Source organism: Rhinoderma darwinii, chromosome 1, assembly GCF_050947455.1.
Source record: "Rhinoderma darwinii isolate aRhiDar2 chromosome 1, aRhiDar2.hap1, whole genome shotgun sequence".
In the NCBI taxonomy this organism is placed as follows: Eukaryota; Metazoa; Chordata; class Amphibia; order Anura; family Rhinodermatidae; genus Rhinoderma; species Rhinoderma darwinii.
This window is the reverse complement of record NC_134687.1, coordinates 568,961,133-568,982,858: the sequence shown is the minus strand read 5'-3', so window position 1 is coordinate 568,982,858 and position 21,726 is coordinate 568,961,133. Positions and strand designations below refer to the sequence as shown.

At 44.0% G+C, this 21,726-nt stretch overlaps 1 protein-coding gene and 1 long non-coding RNA gene across 3 annotated transcripts in view; one reads left to right on the top strand and one right to left on the bottom strand.

The window, feature by feature from the left end:
• Positions 1-597: 597 nt before the first annotated feature.
• The window catches only part of SGTB (small glutamine rich tetratricopeptide repeat co-chaperone beta), a 44,560-nt gene continuing 23,431 nt past the window's right edge, over positions 598-21,726 (bottom strand). Inside the window, exons 4-12 of one of the 2 annotated variants that reach the window (XM_075839013.1) lie at positions 15,532-15,607; positions 14,695-14,794; positions 13,346-13,450; positions 12,790-12,928; positions 7,887-7,949; positions 5,631-5,668; positions 3,775-3,858; positions 2,241-2,362; positions 598-729 (exon numbers count right to left, since the gene is read on the bottom strand). In XM_075839013.1, coding sequence (XP_075695128.1) covers positions 2,251-2,362; positions 3,775-3,858; positions 5,631-5,668; positions 7,887-7,949; positions 12,790-12,928; positions 13,346-13,450; positions 14,695-14,794; positions 15,532-15,607 — 717 coding nt within the window. In that variant the 3' untranslated portion in view covers positions 598-729; positions 2,241-2,250. Of the gene's footprint in view, positions 730-2,240; positions 2,363-3,774; positions 3,859-5,630; positions 5,669-7,864; positions 7,950-12,789; positions 12,929-13,345; positions 13,451-14,694; positions 14,795-15,531; positions 15,608-21,726 lie in introns of those variants that run through there. The other variant, XR_012850771.1, reaches the window with a different exon arrangement.
• On the top strand, positions 1,658-15,806 carry LOC142661600 (uncharacterized). The gene is made up of 3 exons (XR_012850773.1): positions 1,658-1,794; positions 13,361-13,469; positions 15,715-15,806. It is a non-coding gene; the product is annotated as an uncharacterized LOC142661600 (long non-coding RNA).

The window sequence follows — 21,726 nt, the reverse complement described above, 5'->3', positions numbered from 1 at the left end:
GGAAATCTGGTACTGGATACAAGTGTTGTTCATAGGGATGGAGTCAGAGTCCGCGGGGATAGCTAGAGTTTAAAAAATGTCTACCATCTAAGGACATAGTCCAGGGTGAGTAGAGAGACACGGTTCAACTGTTGTGTGAATGACAGGTACATTATATAAAGAGCTGAGCAACTGTGATAAAAGTCAAATCACGAGACAATTACACGTGTCACAAAAAGACAAGTATTAATAAACTGATTAAAATCACACAAAGTAGTTAAAATATCAAAGCAAAGTTATTTTGTAAAACTTGCAGGATTCAACACATCATAAGATGTACACCCCTCCGCTACGTAATGAATTCTGTGCCAAGGCATGATGAAACATGGGCATATCCATTACCACAAGTTCTTTCTATTAATGTTTTCTGCATTGCCAATAGTCATTATTAATTCATAGGCATAGTAATAAGTTCTAGATAGCATTAAAGCTGTTCCAGAATCTGCAGCGCAGTACAATTCTCCTTCATCAGCAAAAAATACATAACACAAGATAAAATGCAAGTGGTGTTGCGTTCTGTCCTACACATTATGAACCGCATTATACCGTGTAGCATGTATCCATGATCTGCCGTAGTTACATGTGGGTGACAATGGAGTATACGGGAGTAATGCAGTCTGATAGGAGCCCAGCCTCTCCCGTTAACACGTGCGCAGTGGTTGGTTTGATTTCAATTGTCCGCCTGTCAAGCTGAAAAAGTAAAATAATCAGTGTTAGGCTGGATTTTGCTGCATTTTCGTGTCCCTTTCGTTAGCGTTTTTCACTGCTTTTTTTTAGTTAAAAAACCTATAAAAATGTCTCTAATGAATATTTGAAAAGGCCACATACAAAGCGTTTTGGTTTGTGGCGTTTTTTAAGTTCAGCTGAGATTTTTTTAAAGCTTGCTCTGGGTATGGCTTTTTTTCTGGTGTTTTACCTTATAGGAGTCACTATAGGACATGAAAAACACCAGAAAAAAACCCATGTAAATATGTTTTAAAATAAAAAAAACACTGAAATTGTAGGGGACATTTACATATCTAAACAGGCCAGAATGTGTGCCAAAAAGCTGCCGTACATGCCTAGCACCAAATTTATTATGTGTTTTCAAACTATTTGAGCCTCACTAGACCGTTTTTAGAAGTGTCTCGAAAAGGGGTGCGGCTTAGCGGAAAGGGGCGCAGTTTAAAATATGCCAAAATGTTGGTGCAAAATGATGGTCTAACGTAAGCCAACCAAGAGGTGGTATGAGGAAAAGTGTCTAGCAAGATGTGCCAAATTTATCATACAGCGTGCACCACTGTGATAAATTCTGCCTGCCTGTTTAAGATAGTAAGAATAAATTTGCCCGAGTATGTGTTAAAGCGACCCTCCAGTCCCCACAAAAAAATGAACTAGTGATAGTAGAATGATTTTTAACCTACCTAGTGTCCATCCCTATTGGTTCTTCTTTCTCTGTTGCCTCGTTCTTGGTCCCCGATGTCTTCCATTCAACATGGCCGCCGCTGTCTCAGACTTTCACAGGGAGCATATTTTGCAGGTCTGAGACATGCCCCCTCCTCCTCCTTCACTGCCATCTAATGGACCAGTGCTGATGACGTCAGCGCTGGTCCATCGCTATTGACACTTCAGAGGGCAGTGAAGGAGGAGGGGGCATGTCTCAGACATGCAGACTATGCTCCCTGTGCAAGTCTGAGACAGCGGCGGCCATCTTGGATGGAAGACAACGGGGACCGAGAGCGAGGCAACGGAGAGAACCAACGGGGTGGACACTAGGTAAATTAAAAATCATTCTACTAGTTGTTTTTTTGGGGGACTGAGGGTCGCTTTACGGAAAAGGGGTTATCTGGGTTTCTAAAATTAATGGCCTATCCTTAGGATATACTACCAATATTAGATCGGTGGGGGTCCTACTCTCGGCATACCTGCCAATAAGCTGTTTGAGCCACAGTGCTCGTATTGGCACTGCAGTCTCTTCGTTCTTCACGTGGTTTTCCTTCTCGTTCGTACTTGCGGACGCCGTTACATTTGTAGTGGCTGTGCAAGGACTTGCACCGCTGTCCTATTCAAGTGAAGCCGTATATATGTATTCTACTTTGCAAAGGGGCTTAGCTTCTCCCTGTGCTAGTTTCTATAGAATATCATTCTCATAGGCTTTTAGATTAAATCAACATATATACTCATTAATGGTAGTACATGGTAAAACTATACTGAGAACATGCCTGTTGTGTGTCATGAGTTTTCCTCAGTGGTTCCACTAAAAGATCTGCTACGCACATCATTTCGCAATTGTTGGATTAGCTCAGGATTTTGCTGCTGGATCTGTTGAGCAAACTGCTGTCCACTGCAAAAGAAACATATACGAATAGTAATATTACTTCATGTGGAAGTTTCTGCAGCAATTCTGTAATATGTTTGATGCATTACAAAGTCCACAGCTGCTGCGGAACCTCATGATACACACCCTGGCTGTTGCTGCTGGTGTTTGAATAATGAGGTATAATCTACCTCTTGCTTATGTACCCCCTACTGTATATGGGGTTAAATATGGCCACAGTCAAAGACCAATAACCAAAGAAATGCTTCAATGGGAAAACCAAAAAGTGGCATGTTAGAATGTTATCAATGGGGATCTGTGAATTTTTCCCATTGCTGATTCTTTAATCTAATGGCTCATTCAGATGAGGGTAAAACTCGTCAGTGTGCTGTGCATGGAAATCACGCACAGCACATGGGGCTATTCACACATGCAGGAGTTTTCACGCAGCGAGAGTCCGTTGCGTGAAACTCACTGCATGTCCTATTTTGGTGCGTTTTCACGCACCTACTGGCCCATTGAAGTCAACGGGCGCGTGAAAACCACGCACAGCACATGGATGCACATCCGTGTGATTTGCGCATCAACTCTATTGGGAAAAAAGATGTGCTTTGCCAGTGCGTGAAAAACGCATGCCACTCGCAAAGCACAGATGCAATAATGCAACGCACATGGACCAGATTTACGTGCTTTTTTATTATGCACGTAAATCTGTCACGCTCATGTGAATGTAGCCTAAGGGCCACGTTGCTCTATAGAGCACAAAACCTTTTAAATTGGAAGTTTGACAATTCTCGCGTTACTGCTACACTGCAATTAACAGAAAGGAGCGTGTCAGAACAGTACAGATACCGGATCTGAATAGGCTTTAGCGCCATAAACAATAGGACTCATTTTTTTTTTACCTTTATTGGCTCAACCAGCTTTTCGTTCCAGTTTACATGTACAGATCCATTTACTTATGTATCCTTTCTAAAAAAGACCGAATTTCCCAAAATTTGTTTCGGGGCTGGAATTCAATACCGTCTGAATAAATTTGCCGCAAATCGAAAGTGCCTCGATTTGCCCTGTATGACTCTCTAATGTATTCTAGGACTGTATCCAAGTTGGATACAGTCCTAGAAAACATCAGAGTCATACTTGCGGGAACTTGCAATTCTGCCCCTAATATAAAAACTATGCTTATCGCCCCTGGTCTTCCGTAGTGACTCCTGTTATTGGCTGCTGCAGTCATTTGGGACAAAAGTACGTCATCTTACCTGCCGGTCTCCTGAGATGACGTAGTTTTGTCCCATGCGACTACTGCAGCCTGTGATTGGCTGCAGCGATCACATAGGACAAAATAACGTCATTTGCCAACTTTTGCAATTTTGTGTAATGTTTTATCTGCTTTGTTTATTTTCTAATAAAAATTGTTTTGATAATGAAAAAATACTTACGCTTGTATAAGACTGGAGAGATCTGTTAGGCCCCCAACACCTGCAGCTGGGCCCCCGCCAGCATTAGACATCATACCAGACATGCTGCAAGGTAGAAAACAAATGCTTCCGTGAGGAAAAAAATCATGGTATTCTACAATGCAGGCTGTATTACTCAAAGTGCACGGTCACGGATCTGCACTGCGTATAGTTCCGTGCACAGAATTGTCCATGTGCAAATTCTAAAAGTGCCACTAGAGGGAGCTAAAGTGACAGAGATACAAATCAAAACTTAGTATGTGGTACTGATGGCTAAAAAAATAAACCAAAAAAGATTAAAAATAGTAAGTGTTCTCACTACGGAAACTAAATTGGTTTAATCGTCCGGCATGAACTCTGAAGACCATGAATATATTTATACACAACAGAATAAAACATTTAGACACGTGATATAAAGCAGAATTGATGATATCCGGTAGAGAGAAGGCAGGGAACAGAAAGTATTGGCTAGCACTTAAAAAGTAAGCGGATTTAGGGTGTTATTCCCCGCCCAGAAATTATTTCATGAAGCAAGCTGAATGCCAGCAATCTGTCACCTGGATGTTTATTTGACAGAGGAGGAAATTGATACATACTGTATACTTTGTAACACAATTGGAAAATACTATAGTCGGGCTTCAGATTTTCCTTTCGGGTTTTGTGGGCATTAAGAACATGCCGCATATTACAGTAGCAGCAAAGTGGATCATATTTGAAGGAATCTCATCTACACTGCAGGAAAAAAAGCGCTGGGAACACGTTTATAAGTCTGAAGCATTTTCAATTATGTTGCGGAGTCGCTGAAAATTCTATTTGTTTTGCGGATATTCCCCATTGGGATCAATGGGGGGAAAAAAAAATCTGCAACAGATGGCAATTATTAACATAATTAATTATTAAAATAATATTTTCTAAATTTGAAATAAAAAAAAAAGATGATACTCACAACTCATGGCGCTCCCATGGCAATGCGTTCCTGCTCTTCCAGCTGGTGTGTACACAGACTGCAGCAGTCACATGTGATGAAACATCCTCACCGGAGGCAGGCTGTACAGTGACCAGCCAGCGCAGCACAGACGCGATGCAATGGAAATGACAGGAGAGGTGAGTATAGTGTTTTTTCCCTATCGGATGTTTTCCAGAAAGGTCAATCTAGTCGAATATCCACACACCATTTGGTGAAAATATTCGGCCGGATCTCCCTGCAGGTTCTGGTCGGATACACTGCAGACTTTTCCGCAATGTATCTGACCCCTGTGTACATAGCCTAAAGTCATAAATGTCTGCTACTACTGGACAATATATCTAGCTACATATCGGACTACAGTGCTAAATATCTTATTTTCCATATACAGTAAGAGTACATTCACACAGGGAGGTACTAGTGCGGTAGAGGACCATACCGTTATTTTTAAGCCAAAACAAACACAGAAAAAGTATAATGGAAAGATTTCTACTTCTCTTTTGCAATAACTCTTGATGTGGATTTTATAATACAGATGCAAAATACTGATTCAATTTTCACTGTGTACAGTGGCCTTAGGTTGGTTTCAGATGGCCGCAATGCAGCCACATTTTACTGTCCACATTATGTCCGCAATACCTAAACTTCCCGCGGTTTTGCTAAACTGAAGAGTTCTATGGTGATCTGTGTATTGTGGTTGTTATACGGCCTAATCCACACTGGCATGTAACCCCTATGGCAGTGCACGTAGCCTGTACGTCTTTTTTAGTATGGAGCCGTATAGGCTCCATTGGACCCCGTGTGTACGGAAATATATATGTGAATGAGCGCTAAATATGTCCAAAATAATAACAAGTAAGGAATAGCAACTCACAGCTGTTGAACTTGTGGGTCCTGCATTAAGCTGGCTGCCTAGGAGATATAAGGAATGGTAAGGTTTGTTAAAGGCAGTCTTATAAGAATGACTAAAACCATTGGGCCAGGTTCACACAGTCCAGTTTTAAGGCCATTATGAAAATTGCAATATAAATGGCACTGTGTGAACCTGGCCTTATAATCATGCATCTTTACAAAACTTAACCCTGCCTACTAAATAATTAATTATTACTTTACTACAATGTATTGATTCAACTCACCCACGCCTTGTAGAATTTCTTCTGTTCACACTCCCTCAAGTCTGGTGTGAATTACCACAAAGTCCAATGTACCCAGGAATTTGACTAAGAGCTTATTCACACGAACGTAGAATACGTCCTTGTGACAGACATTAAAACAGCGGCCGTCACATGGACGCATTTATTTCAATGTGGCTGTTTACACGGCTGTCATTTTAATGGACTGTGTGAAGGGTCCGTTGAAAAATAGAACATGTCCTATTTTCTTCAGTTTTCACGAATCCCTCAATAGACTCAAGTCTATGGGGAGCCGTGAAAACGGGTCCCGCATGGGTGCAACTCGGACGTAAAGAACTGCTGCTTTTTATGTCCGAGTTTGCACTCATTCGTGTGAATCTGGCCTAATAATGTGGCCAAGGCTGAGTTTACAACAGATTTTTGGTGGTGGTGGTGGGGGAATTTCAGCCAAAACTAGAATTGGATCTAAAAAGAAGCATTTTATTTATAATTTTCCTATTTTTCCAGTTCTGGTTTTGGCTCAAAAAAACAAAGCAAAAACAGAACAGAATCAAATTGCAGTATGTGTACAAATAAGTTTTAGGCCACTTTCACATAATACAGGTGCATTTTTGCATCTGTTTCACGGCCACAAGGCTGTGATGCTATTGTGATCTAAATTCAGTCATGTGGCCTTAATTTAGCCATCTGAATGCCACCTTATGCTTCTCTTTTAAAACCATTCCCAATTTTCTCTTAAAAAAAACCTGCATCAAAATGCAAAGTGTGAACAAGGCCTTATCTGCCATTTGTCAATAAAAATCATTTTTAGACACCAGCAATGTAATTGATTTGGAGCGTTTTCCTCATATACCTGAATAGGCTATGTTGTTCTGTTTGTTTATCACAGAGCACCCATTCCTCTATTTCCCCACAGAAAAATACTGCCAGTATTGATCAGAATAGAAGTTGCATACAAAACAGGCAGCCAAAATGTACAGTACTCTATATTAGAGAAATGGAGCACCAAGTCGACCAAAAATATACGGAAAATGTTCCAAATCATTTATACTGCTGAAAAATAGCTATGCAAAACATTATAAATTGGAACATACAAATGATATATGTTATTACAAAATGGTAAATATATCCAATCCTACAAAATATAAATAATATAAGATTAATAGAGATCATGCACTATACATGAAGGGGTGGCCTGAAAATACCTTATATTCCCTTTAATGGGGATTTCTGATAGTAGACTTTTACCACCTATTCATCGGGCATGAAATAAGAACACGCTTGGAGTCCATAATCTGGAGCCCAAACCAATGTCAAACTAACAATTCTATATAAATCTGTGTTGGAAGAGATAACCACGCATACAGACACCTCTGTATTGTAATAAATTGAGGTAACAAAAACCTACCAGTGAGCGTGCTCATAATTCCCATTGATTTCAATGAAAAAGTAGCAACACATACGGGGTCATCGCTTAAAGGGGTTGTCCCTTTTTGTTAGACGGCTCATCTGACTATAAGCGGATCCAAGGGGAATTCCAGTGTTAGAACCAGTCAGCTTTAATCTGTGGGGAGCCCTTAATCAAGTGTTCAATTCCTCTGCAGCACCACCACAGGGGAAATAAAGCATTACACAGTGCCCATTAACGTCTATGGGCTGTCCATGTATTGCACAGACATGTGAGTTCCTACAGGGCGATAGAAACTCTTGTGGGCTCTCCTATTTAGTCTAACAGTTGAAGGTCCTGAATAGGAGACCCCCTTTGTTAACTAACAATTTCCTCATTTTGTATTGAAAATAGTTTTGTTTTTTTAACCAGACAACCCCATTGATGAAAACCATTGTCAGGACCAATTTTCGATGCCGTGATTAACATGCAATAAAGTTCTATTATCAGAATACCCCATTAACATGTTGTAGCCTCTTGTACTTTGTCTATGACCGTATGTCTATGTTGCTATGTCAGAATACATACTTGAAGTAAAGGAGTGTCTCACCATGCTCACAAATGCCGGGTTATTCATCAGACTGGCCATATCAAATCCCCATCCTGCACTTGTCTACAAATACAAAATATCAATGGCTGTCAATAAGTGAAATATAATTTGATCTAATTTGAGCTTGAATCCTGTACCATATTTTATAGATAAGAAAAATGTTGACATATATATATTCTCATCAAAAATCACGACACAAAAAAACAGATGGGGGAATTTATTAACCTTTCTACGCCAGTTTTCTGGCATGGCAAAGTGGCAAAACAGCCGAGAAGTCAATGCAAATTGTGACTTTTATCCTTTTTACGCCACCCTCGCCACTTTTGTGGAAAGGGGGCATGGCTTTATGAAAGGGACATGGTTACAGCGGCCCGACAAATTTATTATAATTTACGATAGAAAATTGGTGTAAATTATAGTGGAAATCTATGCCAGCTCCTAGCTAGTGTAGATTTTACTCTATGGGGCGCAGCAAGGTAGAGGCCTTGTATCTTACCCCCCCCCTCTTTCGATAAGCCAACCCCCCTATTGGACAGTTAAATAAAAACATTTTTGTTATCAAATAAAAATGATGGTCACCGCACCTCTTCTTCTTTCATCTGGGTCCCCTCAGCGTGACATGACTCATACAATGTGGGGCAGCGTCAGGACGTTGTATGCTACGCAGCGGTGATGACGTTGAAGCGCTGCATTGCATATAAGGCCCTTACACTTCCCGGCATCAGGGCGTTGTATGAGCGGCGCTGGAATCATGAGGGGACCCGGAGGGGAGAAAAGGTGAGGTGAGCATGTGTTGTTTTTTTATTTTATGGCAAATGTGGGCGGAATAGATGGCGCACTGCCGTGATTGCTGTGGCACCTGGCCGAAAGATGCAACACATCTATTAGGAGGCTTTTGCCTCTTAATAAATGTGTTGCATTACTCCAACTTTTCTTTCCATTTAGACCTTATTCACACAACAGGGTTTCCAGGCCGTGTGACACGGCCACAGTAGGAACAATAGACCCCTAATGGGGCTATTCACACAACCGATTTTTTGACGGCCCGGGAAACCCGGCCGTCAAAAAATGGGACATGCCCTATTTTCGTCCGTTCTCCCGGCTGCCCGGCTCTCATGGAAGTCCATAGGGCCGGGTAATACATGGCCATCACTGGAATGTATCCCGAGTGACGGCCGTGTCTTCCGTCGCTCGCTCTCTCTCCTTCTCCTCCTCACAGTGCGAAGTGCATTTGAGGAGGAGGGTATTTTTTTGCTCCCTGTAGGAGCAGAATCCCCAATCCACAGCCACAGCTTCAGCAACGCTGTGGCCGGGGATTGGGGATTCCGCTTCAGAAGTGTCTGACGTCACTGTGTCCATATATGGACACAGTGACGTCAGGCACTTCTGAAGCTGAATCCCCGACCCTGTGGCCAGTGTCTTCGCTCCAGGAGAAGTCCCTGACTTCACTGTGTCCATATATGTGTGGCATTACCTATGGGGGGCTGTGTGGTATTATCAATGGGGGGCTATGTGGCATTACCTACAGGGGGGCTGTGTAGCATTACCTACGGGGGGGCTGTGTAGCATTACCTACGGGGGGCTGTTTGGGATTACCTATGGGGGGCTGTGTGGCATTACCTACAGGGGGCTGTGTGGCATTACCTACAGGGGGCTGTGCGGCATTACCTACAGGGGGCTGTGCGGCATTACCTACAGGGGGCTGTGCGGCATTACCTACAGGGGGCTGTCTGTCACTACCTACAGGGGGCTGTGTGCCACTACCTACAGGGGGCTGTGTGCCACTACCTACAGGGGGCTGTGTGCCACTACCTACAGGAGTCTGTGTGCCACTACCTACAGGAGTCTGTGTGGCACTAACTACGGGGGTCTGTGGCATTACCTATGGGGGGCTGTGTGGCATTATCAATGGGGGGCTGTGTGGCATTAGCTACGGGGGCTGTGTGGGATTACCTACGGGGGGCTGTGTGGCATTACCTACGGGGGGCTGTGTGGCATTACCTACGGGGGGCTGTGTGGCATTACCTACAGGGGGCTGTGTGGCATTACCTACAGGGGGCTGTGTGGCATTACCTACAGGGAGCTGTGTGGCATTACCTACAGGGGGCTGTGCGGCATTACCTACAGGGGGCTGTGTGCCACTACCTACAGGGGGCTGTGTGCCACTACCTACAGGGGGCTGTGTGCCACTACCTACAGGAGTCTGTGTGGCACTACCTACAGGGGGCTGTGTGGCACTACCTACGGGGGTCTGTGGCATTACCTATGGGGGGCTGTGTGGCATTATCAAAGGGGGGCTCTGTGGCATTAGCTACGGGGGGCTGTGTGGGATTACCTACGGGGGGCTGTGTGGCATTACCTACGGGGGGCTGTGTGGCATTACCTACGGGGGGGCTGTGTGGCATTACCTAAGGGGGGCTGTGTGGCATTACCTACAGGGGGCTGTGCGGCATTACCTACAGGGGGCTGTGCGGCATTACCTACAGGGGGCTGTGCGGCATTACCTACAGGGGCTGTGCGGCATTACCTACAGGGGCTGTGCGGCATTAGCTACGGGGGGCTGTGTGGGATTACCTACGGGGGGCTGTGTGGCATTACCTACGGGGGGCTGTGTGGCATTACCTACGGGGGGCTGTGTGGCATTACGTACGGGGGGCTGTGTGGCATTACCTACGGGGGGCTGTGTGGCATTACCTACGGGGGGCTGTGTGGCATTACCCATGGGGGGCTGTGTGGCATTACCTAAGGGGAGCTGTGTGGCATTACCTACAGGGGGCTGTGCGGCATTACCTACAGGGGGCTGTGCAGCATTACCTACAGGGGGCTGTCTGTCACTACCTACAGGGGGCTGTCTGTCACTACCTACAGGGGGCTGTGTGCCACTACCTACAGGAGTCTGTGTGGCACTACCTACGGGGGGCTGTGTGGCACTACCTACGGGGGGCTGTGTGGCACTACCTATGGGGGGCTGTGTGGCATTACCTACGGGGGGCTGTGTGGCATTACCTACGAGGGGCTGTGTGGCATTACCTACCGGGGGGCTGTGTGACATTACCTACGGGGGGCTGTGCGGCATTACCTACAGGGGGCTGTGCGGCATTACCTACAGGGGGCTGTCTGTCACTACCTACAGGGGGCTGTGTGCCACTACCTACAGGGGGCTGTGTGCCACTACCTACAGGAGTCTGTGTGGCACTACCTACGGGGGTCTGTGGCATTACCTATGGGGGGCTGTGTGCCATTATCAATGGGGGGCTGTGTGGCATTAGCTACGGGGGGCTGTGTGGGATTACCTACGGGGGGCTGTGTGGGATTACCTACGGGGGGCTGTGTGGGATTACCTACGGGGGGCTGTGTGGGATTACCTACGGGGGGCTGTGTGGGATTACCTACTGGGGGCTGTGTGGGATTACCTACGGGGGGCTGTGTGGGATTACCTACGGGGGGCTGTGTGGCATTACCTACAGGGAGATGTGTGGCATTACCTATAGGGGGCTGTGCGGCATTATCTGCAGGGGGCTGTGTGCCACTACCTACAGGGGGCTGTGTGCCACTACCTACAGGGGTCTGTGTGCCACTACCTACAGGGGGCTGTGTGGCACTACCTACAGGGGGCTGTGTGGCACTACCTACAGGGGTCTGTGGCAGTATCTACAGAGGGCAGTGTGTGGCATTATCTACAGAGGAAAGTGTGTGGCAAAAAACGTACAAATTAAATTCATCCGATTTTAAAACGGATGCAAAACGGGTCAAAATCGGCCGTTAAAAACGGCAACACGGCCCAGAACAGATGCAAAACGGCCTGTAAAAACGGTCCAAAACGGACGTTTTTATCGGCCGTCACTCGGACCCTGTCGTGTGAATAGAGCCTTAGGCCTTATTCACACGAACGTGTTAAAGGTCTGTGTGACGGCCGTTGAAACAACGGCCGTCACACGGACCTATATAATTCAATGTGGTCGTTCACACGGCTGTTGTTTCAACGGACCGTGTGAAGGGTCCGTGCAAAAATAGGACATGTGCTATTTTTTCACGCTTCACGCATCCCTCCATAGACTGATGCAGGATATCGCATCCCGCAGCACAGAGCACGGATGCACCCCGGACGTGAAAAACGGCTGGTGTATGAAACAAAAGTCTTAATAAATTGCCCCATAATGTTTTTTATGCAGTTTTGGCAACATGGATGTCTATAAGAGCAAAATGTGAAACAAAAAAGAACCCACTTTTGGAAAAATGCCACTTGATTCAAAACCACATGGAAAAACTTTGCAAACAAAAATGCATAATGTGAATAGCAAATAATATTTTCCTATCAATTTACAGCAAACGTCTGGCTGCTGTACTTTTGCCCCAAAAAATGCTGACAAAAACCACAGCAAAAACCTGACTTAAACGCTGTGAATCCCCCTAAAGGCCGTAATCATACTGGTGTAATACAGACGCATTTTGGCATCCGTATTACCCCAGCAAGACCCAAACTCCCCACGGTTCAAGTGTATGGAGCTTAGATCACCATAGAACTCTAAGCTCGGTTCCCTTGAACTGCAGGTGGCCCGGGTCTTGGGGTCGTAATACAGATGCTAATATGCGACCACATTACAGCAGTCTGAATATGGCCTACTTTTCTTTCCCAATTGAAGGTATCAAATAAAAATCATCCATGGATAAACATGAAGGATAGGAAATGATCTGGGACAATAAAGAAGGAAGCCATAAAAACTGCATAATGTGAATGGGATTACATTTTTCTGCGCACACACTAATAATATGTCTGCAAGTATTTCCAACACCTTAATGGAAAAATGCTGTCAGTAATACTTTAAGTATATTAGCTATGTGGGCACCAGAAATGCAGAAGAGAAAACTATGCAGAATTAAGTCAAATAGACGACTGACTCACAGGACTGGGAACTTGTCTGACTTTTTGCTCTGCTATCTTTAAATAGGACTTGTAGGACTCGTTTTCAGGATCGAGATCCAAGGCCTTCTGGTAGTTGCTGATAGCCTCTTTATACTTATTCATTGCTGCCAATGCTCGACTAAAGGGAAAAAAAATGTATCAATAGATCATATAAGCATTTAAGGCATTATACATACAAAGCAGAATGGTCAGTACCCATCCAGGTCCTAAAATTACAGCTGGATCGTAGTAAGAGGAGATGGAGGATATGTCTGCATTGTATCAATCTCTGAGTTACTTTAAACTTATACAAGGGTAGCAGACGCTGGGTGAACGCCAATAATGGCTGCCATCATATTGTCCATAAGGGGTGTTGTAAAGTTTTTCACAGACACTAAATAGCATATAAATATATAACTTTAGAGAATGTAACTTTGCAAATTTGTATGCTAGAAACTTCTTCGTTTCAGGGGCCTCCTTAGCCATCCTAATATCCTAGAAACAAATACAGGGCATGGTCAAAGTTTTTGGCTGCGTATGTTAAGCAATCTCTTACCCCATTCTCCCATAGGCCTTGCTGTACTTGGCATCAATAGAGATCGCCTTCTCACAATCTTTTATTGCATCGCCGTGACGGCCCAATTGACTGTGTGCGGCAGCTCTGAAAACGGATAAAAAAGGTAAATCTGGCAAATAGATGACCTTTTTCAGTAAAGTGCTAAAAATGATGTATTATAAAATGAGCGGTCCTCATGAAATATACACCCACACAAGGTTGTTATCATATTAACCGTCACATTCATACAGTATACTCTGCCATTTTTTATGCTGTCGATTCAGATATGATGCATCAAATAGGGGTAGTTTACATTTTTGTATTTGTTATAATATACATTGGGACGACAGATTTTTCTTACTTGTTTAACTTTTTAAATCAAGCGTCTTTTACGCCTGTAATGTGCCTACTGCCCTATGATGTGCTCTGGACGATTGGTGACTTCCCCAACTCACATGTGGGCCTGCTTACTACTGAATGGCACAGAACTGAAATAAAAAGTCATTCAGTAAGTAGTGTAACTTTTATTTAATTTCGGCACAATTTAGTAGTAAGCGTGCATACGCATAAACATGCTACTGTATAGCAAAGATATACGATGCAAACCAACTATGTTTGGAGTCTGGATCAAGGTCTGTAGGGTTCCCTTACTAAAACATGTTCGGCACCAACATATAGTATTATCACACGAATAGTGTCCAACTAATAGTCAAATAGCAATAATGTCAAGTAACAATACCATATAATTATAATACTGCCATATAGTGCTTACGTAATACTGCCATACCGGGAATATATATATATATATATATATATATATATATATACTTTATTGTTCAAATGGCTGTCTTATATAGTACCAAAAAATACCGCTATACTGTGTCTAAATAACACCACAGCTTAATGGGGAGAGATCACAGGGCATTTACCCGTTTTCACCATGCTAATCTGGTCCTGTGTTTCGGTTACATTGTTTTTTCACACTCTCTTACTTAGAAGTTAATTCTTACAAAGAGTAAAATATTTTTGGGTGGATTTTGGCAAGTTAAAGGTTATGTTCACCTTTGCAACCAATTTTGTTACTGCCCCATTGTGTCTAAAAAAAGCAAAAAAAAACTAAGCAATTCCACAAGTACTGTAGTATTGATTAAAAATCTTCTACTGTTATGTGTCTACAGATCTTATGCAGACCTATGTGTCTCCAAGGTTACAGATTACAAACAAAACCTGTGTAGTCTGATCCTGCTGTCAGAGTTTTGCTAACCTGCAGAATATAGGTTAGATTAACTCCACTTCTGCTGGATATTCATAAACTTGTTAAATAAATGAAATGACACAATATAAAAGACCTGTTGCAGTAATACACAGCATTGTTCGGATCCAATTCTACAGCCTGTGAGTAACAATCCAATGCAGCCTCATAGATTTGCTCCTTCATATAATTATTTCCTGCAACAAAAATGATTATTACATTCAATTAAATGAAACAGCGCTGTGTTGTCTGTTAGTGCCGGCAGAATTGCAGGACTGTATATTTGAAGGACACTGTTTTCCAGGAACAATCACTTGATAGCTTTGTATGTTACATGTTTTACATTCTACACCTCAATGATTGGGTTTAGGCAGATATACTTGTCTTTTGGCCTTTTCTGTGACAACAGTCACGGGGAATTTATTTGCCAGTTTTTGCAGTAAAAATTTAGCAATTTGCACAAAAACCTTGTGACTTTTAAATTTTTTATGCTGCTGCTGTCATTTAAAAAAAAAGAAAAAAAAAGAAAAGATGCCTGGGCTTAGAGAGAGGGGCCGTGGCCAACCACAGCCCAAAAAATTCACTATCATTTATGCCAAAAACTGACATCAATTATAGCGGAAATTTACTCCAGCTCATAGTAGGTGTAGATTTCCCTTTCTGGTGCATGGATAGCCAGAGATGCTCTTCATTTTTTAAGAGGTGTATGAATTCGGTGCATTTTACTCCAGTGCTCTTTATAGAGACTGATTTTATAAAACGCTAGTCCTAATAAATTTCCCCAATGTGTATAAATGAAAACTGCAGAGCATTCTTACCACTACACTCACCATGTCTCCACTCACCAAGTCTCCACTCACCAAGTCTACACTCACCATGTCTCCACTCACCAAGTCTCCACTCACCAAGTCTCCACTCAATGCAAGATACTTACCTTCATCTTTCAACTGTTCAGCTTTTTCTATGGCAGCTGGTGTGAATGAAGGGGATTCTGCTGGTGTACTGTCTTTCTGGAGGAAACAGATCATATACATATTATCATTTCTAGTCTCTGCAAAATGTAATATACAGAAAAGTGCATTTTGTGTAAGAATATAATATATCATTCATTATGAAGTACAGAGAAAGAATAATGCAAAAAAAACGCCAATCAGAAGATTTGTGTATGCAGCAGTACAAAACAAGTTCTACCACGGGCTACATGTTATAGAGCAGGAGTAGGTGAGTAGATTGATGTATATATTCGTAGAAAAAGATTCAGTATAACTTGTAATTTATTGGTTAAAACCTCTGCTCATACTGGGCTTAGGAGGGCGGTCCTACTCAGTGATTGACAGCGTTCCCTGTATAAGGCTGGATTTACACGAGCATGTTCGGTCCGTAAAAGACGGAACGTATTTCGGCCACAAGTCCCGGACCAAACACACTGCAGGGAGCCGGGCTCTTAGCATCATAGTTATGTACGACGCTAGGAGTCCCTGCCTCGTGCATTGTGAGCAAAGGGCAATGTATCTCCTAGGCTGATTTTTTTTTTGTCATCCCACTTTAGGTCACAAGAAACAATTAAATAGTACAAAAAAAAACTACTTTCATCCCTGAGGGCACTAGATCCTAACTGACAGGGAAAAAGTAGGAGGGTTAGATAAGGAGAAGAGTTGTTCCAGTACCCAGAGGGAAAACTATAACCTGTTGTCTGGTTAGAAAATGTCATTATAAATCTAGACTGCACAGATTATATTCTGGGAAGATTTTGCCTTTAGCTGCTGACAGTGCAAACTCATCATTTCAAATACAGAAACAAGCTTTGACATCTTGAGGTTTTCCTAGAGGTTGAGAACAAGAAAACCTCATGCCTTTTTACATTTGAGCAAGATGAATTGGGTAGTCAAACATGTTAACATTTCAATGTAAACTACATGTACAATAAAGATTTGCAAAAATGGTACAACCTTATAAGACTAAAAGTTTAGAATCTTATTATTAACAATATGAACTCGAAGTCATATTTAATGTATAGCACCGATTTGGAGGTCATTTTTTTTTAACAAATTAGGGTATGGAAAAAACTGCAGCTCCCCAATATACTATTTTAACACAGACTTAGGGGTGTGCATCCTGTGCGGTCACAAAGGGAGCCTCGTATAGATGTCATAGTGGTGGTCTCTTGTAGTGCTACATTTTACCTGCAGCGGTCACTACTTCTGGCGATCACTAGGGGTTTCAGTATTTGGATCTGTGACAATCAGATGATCACTGAGCTACTTTTATTTTGGAAAGGGGTTGTCTTCATGATTCCCAAATGAATCGTTTTGGGCCTTTGCTGAGTAGCAAATGGTACAGATATGTGATGACTTTGCCTGATCTTTATGGCCAATGCCACTAAGCAAGTGCTCATACACACAAATATATTACGGATCCATGTGCTACTTATCCATAATGTGGCACCTTAGAATTCTATGGGTTCATATTGTACCTCTGTGTGCCTCCGATTTTACCCAGAGACATTCCAAACAAAATACAAGAGTGTATAATGATTGTGGTATGCTCGATCAGATGAGGAGGTACTAAGGTATTCAGACATGGAAATGTTTTCTCTAGCAAAGTATACGATGCCTCATTGAGGTACCATATAAAGGCACACGGAGTGCCCACAAGTCTGTAATACACCATACATGGGCTCTGCACAGGGCATGAGCACTAATGGATAGTTGCACCCAGTTTTACTGGTCACAGTGACAGAAAAGGGAAGAAGTGCCAGGGAAGCACTTATCATTACATATGATAGAAGAGCTATACTCACAATAATAACTATCTCATCAATAAAACACTCAACATGATACATCAAATCTGCTAGTATATTAGTTCACATAATAAATATGATCAACATAACACAATTGTGGCAACAACAACTGTTAACCTGTGATGTCTGCAAGGCAAATATCACAGGAGTATTTACTTATCCAAAAGCAATGTGCAATTTGTAGGACAGTTCAATCTGTGATCACCTAGATAACGTTTATGAAATTTCTGTCACAACCTGTCAAGATAAATGTCGAGGACTAAAAAATAAAGCATACATTTCCAAAGTTCCAATCGAAACCATAAGAAAGCAATGGCGTGGTTGACTACGCTATTGTTTCCGCAAAAAAAAATGGAAACCTTACAGAAAGGAGACAAATGCAAATCATTTGTAACAGAAGCATTACCTTTGAAATAAATGGTAATACAAACGGAAGCTATGGTTTCCGTTTTGCCTTTCCATGCATGGGTACCTCCAATGGAAAGGTCTGATGAAACCCGTGAACGGAAGGGTGACGCTGATGTGAATAGACCCTCAATTTTTTTATTTTGAATAAAAATGAATCACATTGGAATAAATAGTAGTAGTATTGGGTATTCCAGCCTTCAGAATTTTTCACCTATTCTGTAAAGGATCTGCCAGGCACAGCTTCTGTGTCAACGCCCATAGGTAATCAGTCTGCACCTGCTTCTATGTCTGTGAGACTGACTCCATCTTCCACCACTCAGGATGGCAGGCTTAGGAGTGGGAGAGCCTATCACAGCCTGGCCAGACGGAGCTAGCTCCCGCCCTCTGTCTATTTATACCTGCCTTTCCTGTTCCTCCTTGCTTGTGATTCTTCTCGTTAGGTTTACTGGCCCTGCTGCAGCTTCTGAACTATTTGACCCTGCTTCATATTGACCCTGGCTTACTGACTACTCTTCTGCTCTGCGTTTGGTACCTCGTACACTCCTGGTTTGACTCGGCTTGTTCACTACTCTCCTGCTCTGCGTTTGGTACCTCGTACACTCCTGGTTTGACTCGCCTCGTTCACCACTCTTGTTGCTCACGGTGTTGCCGTGGGCAACTGCCCCATCTCCCTTAGCTTCTTTGTACCCTTGTCTGTTTGTCTGTCGTGCACTTATTGAGCGTAGGGACCGTCGCCCAGTTGAACCCCGTCGCCTAGGGCGGGTCGTTTCAAGTAGGCAGGGACTGAGTGGCGGGTAGATTAGGGCTCACTTGTCTGTTTCCCTACCCCCATCATTACATAATCACAAGCCCATATACCTAGTCTACCCTGGTCCCTCACACTACTATGGACCCCCTTGAGACCCTGGCTCAGCAAATGCAGGGTCTCTCCCTACAGGTCCAGGCCTTGGCTCAGAGGGTCAACCAGCCTGATGCTACCATGGTAGTGCCCCTCACCTCTTGAACCCCACCTCAAGTTGCCTGACCGGTTCTCAGGGGACCGGAAGACTTTTCTCTCCTTTCGGGAGAGTTGTAGGCTCTATTTTCGCTTAAAGCCCCACTCCTCAGGTTCTGAGAGCCAGCGGGTGGGTATAATTATGTCCCGGCTCCAAGAAGGGCCCCAAGAATGGGCCTTCTCCTTGGCTCCTGACGCCCCTGAACTTTCCTCCATTGATCTTTTCTTTTCTGCTCTCTGACTCATTTATGACGAGACTGACAGGACTGCCTTTGCCGAGAGTCAGCTGGTGACCTTACCTCAGGGTAAGAGACCTGTTGAGGAGTATTGTTCTGACTTTAGGAAGTGGTGCATAGCTTCTCGGTGGAATGACCCTGCCTTAAGGTGCCAGTTTAGGCTGGGTCTGTCGAACGCCCTGAAAGACCTGCTAGTTAGCTATCCCTCTTCTGACTCCCTAAACCAGGTTATGGCTTTAGCGGTACGACTTGACCGACGTCTCAGGGAACGACAACTTGAACGTTTTTGTGTTTTCCCCTCTGACTCCCCCATGATGCCTCCCGAGGTTCCGTTGCTTCGCTCTTCCACAGAAGACTCGGAGGTACCTATGCAACTCGGGGCCTCCGTGTCCCCCCGACAACGTAGAGAGTTCCGCAGGAAGAATGGTCTCTGCTTCTATTGTGGGGATGACAAGCATCAAGTGAACACCTGTCCTAGGCGTAAGAATAAGCAGCCGGAAAACTTCCGCGCCTAAGTGATCATCGGGGAGGTCACTTGGGCGCACAGGTATTTCCCGTAAATATGAAACGTAATAAAATCTTGCTTCCCTTTCAGGTCTCTTTTGGTGGTAGGTCTGCTACCGGCAGTGCCTTCGTGGATTCAGGGTTTTCTGCTAATATCATGTCTGTGGAATTTGCTATGTCTCTAGCTATGCCTTTGATTGATTTGCCTAAACCTGTTCCGGTAGCGGGTATCGACTCCACTCCTCTTGCTAATGGTTATTTTACACAGCATACCCCTGTTTTTGAACTCCTTGTTGGCTCCATGCATTTGGAGCAGTGCTCTGTACTGTTGATGCAGGGATTATCGTCCGATTTGGTTTTAGGCCTTCCCTGGTTGCAGTTGCATAATCCCACGTTTGACTGGAATACTGGGGAGCTTACCAAATGGGGTAATGAATGCTTGACGTCATGTTTTTCTGTTAATTCTATTTCTCCCTCTGAGGAGGTGAACACGCTACCTGAGTTTGTTCAGGACTTCGCTGATGTTTTCTCTAAGGAGGCCTCCGAAGTGTTACCTCCTCATAGAGAATACGATTGCGCTATCGAATTGGTACCAGGAGCTAAGCTCCCTAAGGGTAGGATATTTAATCTCTCTTGTCCCGAACGTGAAGCCATGAGAGAGTATATCCAGGAATGCCTGGCCAAGGGTTACATTCGCCCCTCTACTTCTCAGGTAGGTGCTGGCTTCTTCTTCGTAGGGAAGAAGGATGGTGGTCTTAGGCCATGCATTGACTACCGTAACTTGAATAAGGTCACTGTAAGGAACCAGTATCCCCTTCCTTTGATTCCCGATCTCTTTAATCAGGTTCAGGGGGCCCAATGGTTCTCTAAGTTTGATCTACGCGGGGGGTATAACCTTATCCGCATCAAAGAGGGGGATGAGTGGAAGACTGCGATTAACACGCCCGAAGGTCATTTCGAATACCTCGTCATGCCCTTTGGGTTGTGTAATACTCCTGCGGTCTTTCAGAATTTCATAAATGAGATTTTAAGAGATTACCTGGGGGTATTTCTTGTAGTGTACCTTGATGACATACTGGTGTTTTCCAAGGACTGATCCTCCCACATTGAGCATGTCAGGAAGGTGCTCCAGGTCCTTAGGGAAAAAAACTGTTTGCGAAGACCGAAAAATGTGTGTTTGGGGTGCAGGAGATACAATTTTTGGGTCAAATCCTCACTCCTCATGAATTCCGTATGGACCCGGCCAAGGTCCAGGCTGTGGCGGAATGGGTCCAACCTGCCTCCCTGGAGGCGTTACAGTGCTTCTTGGGGTTCGCTAATTATTACAGGAGATTTATTGCTAACTTCTCGGTCATCGCTAAGCCTCTTACGGACCTGACTCGCAAAGGTGCTGATCTCCTCCACTGGCCTCCTGAGGCTGTCCAGGCTTTTGAGGTCCTTAAGAAGTGCTTTATCTCGGCCCCGGTGCATGTTCAGCCCAACCAAATGAAGCCATTTATCGTGGAGTTTGACGCATCCGAGGTGGGAGTGGGGGCTGTCTTGTCCCAAGGTACCAGGTCCCTCACCCATCTCCGTCCCTGTGCCTACTTCTCCAGGAAGTTTTCGCCCACTGAGAGTAACTATGATATTGGCAACCGCGAACTCTTAGCCATTAAATGGGCATTTGAAGAGTGGCGCCACTTCCTGGAGGGGGCTAGGCACCAGGTAACGGTCCTTACAGACCACAAGAATCTGGTTTTCCTAGAATCTGCCCGGAGGCTAAAACCGAGACAAGCTCGATGGGAGTTATTTTTTACCAGATTCAATTTTTTGGTTACCTATAGGGCTGGGTCTAAAAATATTAAGGCTGATGCACTCTCGCGTAGCTTCATGGCCAGCCCTCCTTCGGAGGAAGATCCTGCTTGTATTTTGCCTCCAGGTATAATCATTTCCTCTATTGATTCTGATTTAGTCTCCGAAATTGCGGCTGATCAAGGTTCAGCCCCCGGGAACCTTCCTGAGAACAAGCTGTTTGTTCCCCTGCAATTCCGGCTAAGGGTACTTAGGGAAAATCATGACTCCGCACTATCTGGTCATCCAGGCATCCTGGGTACCAAGCAGCTCATTGCCAGAAACTATTGGTGGCCTGGGTTGCCTAAAGACGTTAAGGCCTACGTCGCCGCTTGTGAGGTTTGTGCTAGGTCCAAG